General features: G+C 44.3%; 1 protein-coding gene across 1 annotated transcript in view; it reads left to right on the top strand.

The window, feature by feature from the left end:
- Window positions 1-10,176, top strand: part of plxnd1 (plexin D1) — a 60,760-nt gene extending 50,584 nt beyond the window's left edge. Inside the window, exons 26-36 of the mRNA XM_020096292.2 lie at window positions 290-436; window positions 563-719; window positions 1,101-1,204; window positions 2,447-2,510; window positions 3,777-3,811; window positions 4,426-4,530; window positions 4,710-4,873; window positions 4,971-5,118; window positions 7,842-7,982; window positions 8,090-8,164; window positions 9,202-10,176. Of these exons, the coding sequence (XP_019951851.2) occupies window positions 290-436; window positions 563-719; window positions 1,101-1,204; window positions 2,447-2,510; window positions 3,777-3,811; window positions 4,426-4,530; window positions 4,710-4,873; window positions 4,971-5,118; window positions 7,842-7,982; window positions 8,090-8,164; window positions 9,202-9,318 (1,257 nt within the window). The 3' untranslated portion in view covers window positions 9,319-10,176. The remainder of the gene's footprint in view (window positions 1-289; window positions 437-562; window positions 720-1,100; window positions 1,205-2,446; window positions 2,511-3,776; window positions 3,812-4,425; window positions 4,531-4,709; window positions 4,874-4,970; window positions 5,119-7,841; window positions 7,983-8,089; window positions 8,165-9,201) is intronic.
- Window positions 10,177-10,888: the final 712 nt, after the last annotated feature.

Here is a 10,888-nt window from a genome sequence, read left to right on the forward strand (position 1 = left end):
CTAATTTTTTCATTAAGATCCATAAAGGAAGATGTCCTATCTCACTATGTTGTATCAAAATGAAAAAAAAATCCTTGCTCCACCCCCTGATACAGACCTGCATGAAAAATGGAATGGTTTCTTCCCTGATAGTACCCACATCCTTTTCACTTAGTTTCAGAGTAATTTATCCAGTAGTTTTTGTAAAATATTGCTTATAAACCAGCCAATGAACAGGGGTGAAAACTCCTCTGCGGAGGTCATAACAAAGAAGCACCACAGCTCTGAATCTTGACTCAATTTCTCACAGGAGACAGTGGGTGAGCCATTCTTCCTGCTGCTGTGTGCAATCAAGCAACAGATCAACAAGGGATCCATAGATGCCATCACAGGGAAGGCCCGCTACACCCTCAACGAGGAGTGGCTCCTCCGTGAGAACATTGAGGCCACGCCACAGGTCTGATAACTCACTTACTCTTACTAGAGCTCAGAGGTCAATGTTAAACTTACATATTCTATTAAGTTGACTGCTAGAAAGTGTACTGGAATACAAACTAATTTTTATGTTCCCTTGCTTTTGCAGAACATAAACGTGTCCTTCCAGGGCTGTGGCATGGACTCACTATCTGTCAGGGTCATGAACACAGACACAATCTGCCAGGTGAAGGAAAAAATCCTTGAAGCCTTTTATAAAAACCTGCCATTCTCCCAGTGGCCCCGAGCCGAAGATGTAGACCTGGGTAAGAGCCCATTTTCTTTGATTATTTTCATCTTCTCCCCTCCCCAACCCTCCCAGATATAGTAATCTCCTTTGCAAAAGGTCAATTCCTCTCATGAAGCTCAACCAACCTGAGGCTGCAATAGAACAAATGACAGAATCCATCGAGGAGAGTGTACAGTCATAATCACAAAGAGTTATTGCTTTCAAAGGCTGTGGAGCCTGCAGAGCTGATTTGATTAATGGCCGCAGAATATTTCCACAGGTCGCGACACGGAAAGTTAGAGTACAGCTGCGCTCTGTCACACATACAGTGTATTCTTTTCCAAATTCAGGATGAACGTGTCTAATATTACTTCCCTCCCTTCTCTCGTCTCCTCTATCCCACCTCTCTCTCCTTCAGAGTGGTTTGACTCCGGCAGCAACAGTAAACTTCTGCAGGATCTGGATAATTCTTCAGTGATGGAGGATGGACGAAAGAAGCTCAACACAGTCTTCCATTACCTGGTGTGTATGTGAGACTGTACCTGTATATCCCTGATATTATAAACAGAACCAACTGAGACGTTAAAAGTGGGATATCACTGTAAATGGTGTCATTGGCTGTTCATGGGTTGATGGTTCACTCTGTTGCTTCAGTTTGCTGAAAGTGTTTCAAGGTCATGTTTGTGTTTACGGTTGCTCAGTGTTTCTCTTTATAATTACATTGTACATGTCATTTATTGAAGCTGTAGCAAAGCTGCTGCATTTAAACAGTTGTTATAAAGAGTCTGAATTCTGACTTTAAAGGTTCAGTGTTTACGATTTACGATATATATATATATATATATATATATATATATATAAAACAGACTTTTATGAGCACTGTACATTCAAGGTATGAATTTAGTGTCTTCTTTCTCTTCATGTGATCCCGGACTGACTCCATGATGACCCTGGCTCTCTGGGGGGGAACAAAATCTATTGCATTGTTTATGTTTCTGAAGATGGTTCTGGCTGTGTGCTGTGGCTCATTGTCATGCTGCAGAATTTATTTGAGACCAATCAGATGCCTATGTGATGGTGTTGCATGATAGATAAGGATAAAAACATCTTGGGCTCTGCTTCCTCTAGACAGCAATACTCCATCAATGTGTCTGAACATGTTTCACTTTAAGACAAACACGCTCATGGGCACTCAGATGGGCACAAGTACGTTTGCTATTGACAGATGGACTGAAAAACTGCATCAGTTCTTAAACCTGCAACTAACATCTGCATCCTTCTCGACAACAGTTTTGTGAGACAGGGCCACTGAAGTACCACAAACTTTTTTGTGCTTGTGTGTTTGCTTATGTCTGCATTCATTTGTGCATGAGTAAGCAGAGGTTCAGTGCCCCTCAACCTTTGACCTTGTACCTGTACTTGTTAAGTGCTCTGTTTAGTTTTTTGCTGAGCCGTGGGGACGGTGCTGTGAAAGCAGCGAGCTGCAGCTTGTACTAACAGTCTGGGTTCGCTGGCGAGGCTGTTCAATCCATTTCACCAGGAGCTGACTTTAATGAGTTTAGCCAGGCTCCCGCAGACTTGCCACCACCCTGGATACATGCGAGATCAACACACATGTTCACACACATATGCTCTCAACACCACACTCCCCTTGAGGGCATGCTTAATGATGCTGTTCTGGTGCACCCTGGCTCACCCCTGACCCTGTGCCCTCTTCTCCCGTCCCCTCACCCTCTTCCTCTTCCTTCTTCTCTGTCTTCACAGATCCCGGAGGGGGCATCACTAGCCATGAGCATGAAAGACAAGAAAGACAACACTCTGGGGAGAGGTACACCACCTTTAAACACACCCACTCCCTGTCGCCTTGTCACCTACTCTCACCCACACTTGGATAAATACATGCAACAGCACACGCTCGGTTGATCACAAGAACACGATACGCTCATGTAAACATGCATGAAACCACATACCTTCCCTTTCCCAAAAGACACAGCGGCCATCTAAACGCACTCCCGCCTCATAAATCGCAACACATACTCCCCTGCCTCACACAGGACTCATGCTGCTGCCTGAGTCAGGGCTCTTTTTTTGTGTTATAGATGTATTCCATTAGCAAATGTCAGCTTGTGCAGAAAAAATGCAACAAAAGTTGGCCCATTGTCCAGCCTCAAGCTGTAAAATAATGACTACTCTGCCTGTTGACAGATTAGTTTACATGCAACCTTTAATGGGCTTGTCCAGTTGTTGTCTAAGGTCTACCTTACACAATCAGTACCAGCCCAGAGCTCAGTTCTGCTGCAGCTCTGTCCATCAGAGCCTCTGCTCTCATTCATACTGCGCCAAAAATAGGCTTATGTGCACCAAACCTGGCTCTGGCTTCAAAGCGTCAGGGGGGTGTTATGAAAGTGTAGTGCTCCCTGGCTAATATAAAACACTGTCCTGCCTGCCTGTGATCAGTGCTGAGGGTCTGGACTGAGGCCCGATGGGCAGGAGCATCGCTGGCAGAGCTGCCTGAAATGAGAACACATTCACTATGTATTTGTGTGTTTGTACAAATGCCTGTCTTTGTTTTTGCATGTGTGTGTGCACAGTGATTTACTGTATGTGTTTGTGTCTGCGTATGTTCTTGTGTTTAGACATGCATCTACATGCGTCCTCATATTTTCTCATGCATTTGTATGATTGTGTTTCTGCTCAGAACTATATATAAACCAGTACAGTTTAATGCTCTTTCCCAGCGTTGGCCGAGCATTACCATCTCATTACACCGGCTCCAGAGCCAATCACAGACTCTGTGTGTCTGTCTCCCCTAATCTCTCTCTTTTCTCTTTCCTTTCACTCGTAATCTTTCTCTTTCATTCTCTCAGACAGCTCCCCTCCCCTACCGGCCCACAGTCCACCTTAATCACTTTCTCCTCTTGCATGTACTCTATCTCCCTCGCTCTACTGTCACTCTCGCTCTTGTTTTTTTTCTCCCCTCTACGTGTCACACTGTGCTCCCCCCTCCTGTCTCCTCTCATTCTCTCAGGTCTCCAACTTGCTGATTGCACATTGTTTCATGCTGTGTGTTACTTTTTTGTCTCCTTCTCCTCAGTCAAAGATCTGGATACAGAGAAGTATGTACATTTGGTGAGTATCTCATCATAGGTAGGCTAATTGGAATGCATCGTTAAATGTTCTCTGAGTTTTCCTTTGCATGGCGACATTAGTCAGGCTGGAGCAGGGCCTGATGACAGAGAGAATGGGGGTGAATGGAGGTGAAAATGAAAGCAGCTGAGAGGACACGACAGCACTAATGCTGCTTAAATTCTTTTATAAACGTTAGCTAAGATATGGGCCCTTTGACTTTAGAATAATGAGTTCCTTGGAACACAATTTGCCGGGTGACTAGTTAGTTTGGCAGGACAGTTCTGTTATCCTTTTTTGTGACACAAGTAGCTGGAATCTGCTTATTCTTCCCTTGTCCCTACTTAGACCAGTATGAGCAAGTTAGACAGAGACGTGATCCTGTACACAGCGAAAAAAATTCCCATATCCCAACACTTCCTCTATTCTGTATATTCAGTGTTTCAAAATACCCTGATGTTGTTTCTGGATCATGTGTCTAATGCATGAGACAATGAAAACCCCCTCAGACATCTGAGACTGCAGAGACAATGGAGCATTCATTTGGGTACTTGTGGGGGTTTTATTGCTTCAACCTGTGTACAGTATGTTGACTTTCTTCATTTTTTGTGTTCTAGGTCCTACCTCACGATGATCTAATGGAGACCAAGAGGTCGCACAGACAGAGTCACCGCAAGAAAGTCCTGCCTGAAATCTACCTGACACGCCTGCTGTCAACCAAGGTGAGTAAAAATAAGAGGCTGCAAACAGACTTAAGATACAGCCAGATATCTATCTTCTTGTTCTATGTCATCTTTATATCGCCCATATTAACCTCAGGAGCCTTCCTACAGCACATTAAACTATGTCACTGTGTGCGAGTGTGTGTGTGTGAGCTGCCTTTTTTCCTTTATCCCCGCAGGGAACTCTTCAGAAGTTCTTGGATGACCTCTTTCAAGCCATCCTTAGCATCCCTCCGGAAAGCCCCCCTCTGGCTGTCAAATATTTCTTTGACTTCCTGGAGGAACAGGCTGACAAACGGGGCATCACAGACCCAGACACCCTGCACATCTGGAAAACCAACAGGTAGATGACTTGACCCAATGCTTAAAAGCCCCCTTTGGTTACCTCACTGCAGGTGCAAGGCTTTAAAAAAGTCTTTATCTCTCCCCCCTCTGTGCAGTTTACCTCTGCGTTTCTGGGTGAACATCCTGAAGAATCCCCAGTTTGTGTTTGACATTGATAAGACGGATCATATGGATGCCTGTCTGTCTGTCATCGCCCAGGCCTTCATAGATGCCTGCTCCATTTCTGACCTGCAGCTAGGCAAGGTGAGTCTGTCTGTCTGATCAGGGGCTTTCTTTGGACAACCCCCTCATTATTCTTTGTCTTCCATCGATTTGGGGACTAAACAATATCATTTTGTTAGTTAGCTTGGGGCTACAAATTGAGTCTATATTTGTTTACATTTTGGCAAAGTGCCACTACTTAAAATATCCTTAATTAGCTATCAGCAGTTCCTGTTTGAACTGTTGGATGTATAGATAATTATCATTGAATTTCTTTGATAACAATAAAAACTCGATGAGACAAGTTTAGGAGTCAAAAGAAACATTTTATCTCTCGGATTTCTCTGGGATTTATGAATTTTTACTTCCTACGTATATATATCAATCCACTTCCCTCGCTCTCCTGGGCAGGGGCGTGCCACAACATGACAACCTCTGATCTGTCACACTGTAATTATTATTATACTACTATATTTACCTGATTAAATACACGATGGGTTATATATCTGTGTCTATCCATCTGTCTGTCTTTCTGCCTATGTGTGTTACATGCACTCACACACACACCTAGTCCCCCTGTGAACCTTCATCCCAAAGCCTTCAGACTGTCAGCTCCATCTACTTCTGCTCATGTTATTTCAGCCCAGTCGGCTGATCCAAGGTCATAAGCACCAGGGATCCCTTTTCGGTGCTGTGTGCGAGTTTGTGTGTGCATGTGTGTATGTTCAGGCGTGCATATGTACGCCTGTCTATGCCTGTGTGCGTTTGTGTGTGTGTATGTGTGTGCTTGCATGTCAATGTCGTCACTGCTCACAAATCCGTCTCATCCCTCAGACACCGTGACCCTGGGCACGCTCTGCTTCCTGTCTCTCTCTGACTGGCTTCCTCCCTGGAGGAAGCCGAGGACTCATCAAATAATGCTTCTCTTTCACAGAGAAACTCTCTAATTTATATACCTCTCTTCGGTGCCAAAGCCAGTGCGCTCAACAGCAGCAGTATTCACGTGTGCATGCAGGGGGATACGTACCTATGGACCAACAGCTCTGAGACGTTTTTGCTCAGTGTGTGTGTGTGTGTGTGTGTGTGTGTGTGTGTGTGTGTGTGTGTGTGTGTGTGTGTGTGTGTGTGTCTGCAGCCTCCTCATTAACTTGGTGCATCTGTCTGTGCACACACAGCATTGTGGAGTCACCAGGTTCAAGGATATGGCCACATTTTCTCCTGGAGGCCAAGGAGACTGACATGACATACCGCTGTATTTCCCTCATGTGTTTACAGTCACTTGTTTGTGTTTGAGTGTGTGTGATGGCCGCGGGACAGGGGAGTGAAGGGTACGGGATCTGGATTAGCAGGAGCACAGCAGGGGTGAGAGAGAGGTGGGAAACTAAGCGATGCTCGCTGTTTCCACGGAAACCTTCTTATCTGGCAAAATGCAGACATGGAGGGCCACGGGGTCACAGGGGGGTTACCGGGCAGATGGTGGAACAGCAGGAAGTGACCTTGCGGACAGGAAGCCAATCAGAAAGAGCGACTTTGGCCACAGCCGTTCAGTCCCCCAATACCTTTAACACACACAAACAGGCAGACACACAAACAAACACACATTAGGTGACACAAATAGCTCATGACACATAGAAATAGCAAGGTGCGCTGTAAGCACATTCACTGGAGCTAAAAGCTGAGGCTGCCCGTCTCTTTTCCTCATCTTTCTCCCTGTCCTACTTTTCTCTGTCCCTCTCTCACACACACACACACACACAGAGCACCTAAAGACCTGCACACACCCACTCGCAACAGTAGTCACCACTTAAACCCGAATATGCCCACTACCTCTTAGCCCCGCCACTTTTCTTCCTGCTTGAATGAGCGCCAGTGCAAGAGCCTGAAAGTGAGTTTAAAAGGAGTATGATTTCGACAGGAATGTTCCTTTTCCAGCTTTGGCTTTTTGAGTCTCCGGTTGTGTGGAAAGGAAGCGGTTCCCTCCCTCCATTGTCTCGTTTTAGGCCGGTTCAGACAGGTTCAATTACATCCAGTATGACTGAACTGCTCCTTATTCGCACTCCAGTGGTAAAAGAAGTAGTAAAAGTAGCAATACCACTTCATAATATATATATATTACCTCCGCCAAGGAGGATGTGTTTTCGCCTCTGTCCGTTTACACAAATTTTTCTTTATCATTGCGAGAGGGAATTCCCAGAGAACAATTCATGGATCCTGATAACAAGAAATCAGGCACATTTAGGGAACTGATCTATGAGTATGTAGCAGTGCAGCTTGATTGAATTTGAGGGGACTGTTGGGTTTTCAGCAGGTCAAATTTCATTCAAGTTTGTAAGTTGTAACTTTAACTTTCAGTAAAATATAGTGAATTAAAAGTTCAGTGTCAGGTTGTCTTACAGTCCTGCAGTCGATTTATCGTCAGATTTGCTCAGTCATGTCATGAATGTCCATAACCTGTCTCTCGTAAATAATGCATATGAACATTCCGACTTCTCTTCCCTGCTACACTGCTGAGTGTTTTAGGAAATTTAGATGCCAGCTTCCTCCTTTGTTCACATTCAGTTGTTTGTGAATTTAGAAAATTGGTTTTAATTTGTTCCTGTTTGGATTTCAGGCTCTGCTAAGGAGTATGTGAGGTCTCGGTGGGTCTGTAACAAGCTTGTTCAGATTTGTTCCAGAGCACCACATGAGCAGAGCGACACCCTGCCCAAATAATATTAGTTAAAACCTCTGTGTCCTTACTGAAATGTGTGAATTTTATTTTGCAGGACTCCCCTACCAACAAGCTGCTGTATGCCAAGGAGATCCCGGAGTATAAGAAGAGGGTGCAGCTCTACTACCAGCAGATACAGGAAATGGCACCTCTTAGTGAGCAGGAGATGAACGCTCACCTGGCTGAGGAGTCACGGGTGAGTCAAGTGCTCAAGAATAACTGTGTGTAACTGTGTGTTTGACACATGCATGTTTTCACTGTGAATTTAAATCTAACATAACACTATGTTGTCCGCCTCTGCAGAAATACAGGAACGAATTCAACACCAACCTGGCCTTGACAGAAATCTACAAATATGCCAAAAGATACAGAAACCAGGTGAGAGGAGAGATTCTTATGCTACGTCCCTGTTGTTCTGATCTAAGATCCAGATTAGATATGTAACTCGTGTTTAAACTGGCCCGTTCCTGCTACGTTGGTCCCTTTGCCATATTAAGTTTCACAGATTGGTTTCAGAGACGTATCACAGTGGAAGATCTTGTGCATGTTGAGAGATGAGTTCAACTGTAAACAGCTTCTCACCGTATTGTCTGGACAAGTATCAACACTAAGTAGCCAATTTATCTCTTTAAATGTTTAAAACATCAGATGTGATCACTTCTCTGTCCACTCCTCCCTTCCAGCCCACATGCACTTCACCTTGCACTTTAAGCAGACAACAAGCTGTTTACCTTTTCTTTATCCACACCCCTGTCTGCTTTATGGCGCTGTTCCATATCTTGTTTCACTTTGAACTGGCCCGCTACAAGCCCCCTGCTGTCCTCCCCCAGTGTTTCCTCACGGCTGTGACTATTCTCCGGAGAGGCTAAGTCAGTGGTGACTGTGCCTTAATGGAGCGCCCTCATGATAATACAGTTTAGCTGCTTTCCCCTGTCATGCTACTGTACTGACGTGGGCCAGGGGCTTAGCCTCGGATTCACAGAGCACTGTGAATGGCCCCTGATTGCCTATTCTCTCGCCCCGGCTCAGTTCGCTCTGCCTGGTAGCACACTGCCGCTAAGAGCCCATAAATCCCACTGACACAGTGACAACTATTTGGTTGTGAAAAAAGCAGAGCAGTTGTGGGTTTTGTAAATATGTGAAGAGCAAAGGCTTTTGTGCTGTGGAGGCATGCGTGAAGGAGAGGCTGAAGCACTTTGCTCATTCCACTGCGGCTCTCTCCCTCTTCTCTCTCGTTCAGCTTTCTATGTCCAGGTGGCTGATGTCCTCCCTCTCCCTGATAGATAGATAAATAGATAGACAGATAGATAGATAAATAGATAGACAGATAGATAGATAGATAGATCCATGAATGCTCAACAGCCACTGAAAGTCATCTTTGTTGTGTTTTTCTTTTTCCATCTCCGCCCGGTCAGGTGGTTAGCGCCCTGGAGTCGAACCCCACTGCAAAGCGCACTCAGCTGCACCACAAGTTCGAGCAGGTCATTGCCCTTGTGGAGGACAACATCTACGAGTGCTGCAGCGAAGCCTGAACCCGCCTGCCTCCTCTACTCGCCAATCTCTTTCTCCTGCTCACAGCTGCCTCTCTCCCACCCACGGTCACTTGGGAATTTCGGCCACTGTGGAATTACCCTTCATGAGCGGCATTGTTATTCCCACAGACTCTCACAAGTGTAGAAAGTGGCAGAGAGAAGGACTTGAACCTGCCTCTTCCAGGGTTATACACTCACGAGGTGTTCCTGCTTTCATTTGGGACCGCCGAGCCATTTTCCCAAATATTTCCCCCTGGCAGATTTCCAGTCCAGCTACTTTAGAGGGAATGTGGAGAAGCTTGGAGATGAGGCTTTTTTTTTCTGGATGTCTTTACAGTTACTGGGAGCTACAGGAAGCCCTGGTGGCGATCTTAACGCACTGAACCCTTTTCTAAAGGGAACGAGCCAATGATGCACTGTACTGTATTATAATGTCCATAGCAATATTTATAGATGTGTTATAATAATTTCAGGTGGCCTGTTCATCAGGATGAGTAGGAACAGCCCTGATGAACTCCTCATTTCCTAAAGCCTGCACTGTTCTCAGGTGTGATCTGAACAATACGTCCCAATGTGCTCTGCAGGTTGATGATGGGTTGAGGAGGAGGTGAGAGATAAATGACCTAAATCAAATGTTATGTGGTTCACTGGGAAGAGCTGCATCAGTATAGAAAGTGTTGATCAGTGTTTCATGTAAACAAATGAATATCATGTTAGATTCTGACCAATTTAAAAGAGGGAAATTTACATTTATGAAAAAAACGTGAGCTCAATATAATACGAGGAGAGACTGTATTTGTGATGCCAAATGACTTGTCGGAGTTTGTGGAATAAATTACAGTATTTAGAATTTTAAAATGTCTTAATTATTACAACATTTATTGTACTAAGTCTGAGAGTGCTTCATTTCTTAAAAGTCCAGTGTGTAAGATTTAGGTGAAAGGGAACTATTGGCAGCAATTTAATGTAGAATAATCCTCATGATGTTTTCACTAGTTCATTTCATCTAAATTGTATGAATTGTAGTTTTCTTTACCCCAGAAAAGACCCTTTATATTTAATTTATAAAATGTATATTTACATTGAGGGGACCCTCTCTACGTATGCCGCCATGTTTTTTACATCAGTCCAGACTTAACAAACTAAACACCTTTATTACAACTGAAGCTACCACAGGTTCTTTTTCATGTTTGAAAGGAGAGGGCGACGTGAGGGGTTCTCAGCTGCAACATGCAATTTCAACACAAGTTATCACAAAATTCTACACGCTGTAACTTTAAATCATCACAGTGATTTTTTTAACATTTGAAAAGCATTTAGATTTGGCCTGTTATGCCGTAAAAAAACAAACACTAGCATCTGGAATTCCTTAGAGAGGCTTGTAAATGTTCTCATGATGGAGTGAGACAAGAAAAAGTCATGCAGACATTCAACTTTGTTTTTAATGCAGGACACAACAACGTCCACAAGATCCTAGTCTTAACACAATAAACAAAACAATATCCCTTTAACACACACACACTGCCATTCTGACATCAGCTCGAATACATAAACATCCACCACACACACA

Source organism: Paralichthys olivaceus, chromosome 6, assembly GCF_024713975.1.
Source record: "Paralichthys olivaceus isolate ysfri-2021 chromosome 6, ASM2471397v2, whole genome shotgun sequence".
Lineage (NCBI taxonomy): Eukaryota > Metazoa > Chordata > Actinopteri > Pleuronectiformes > Paralichthyidae > Paralichthys > Paralichthys olivaceus.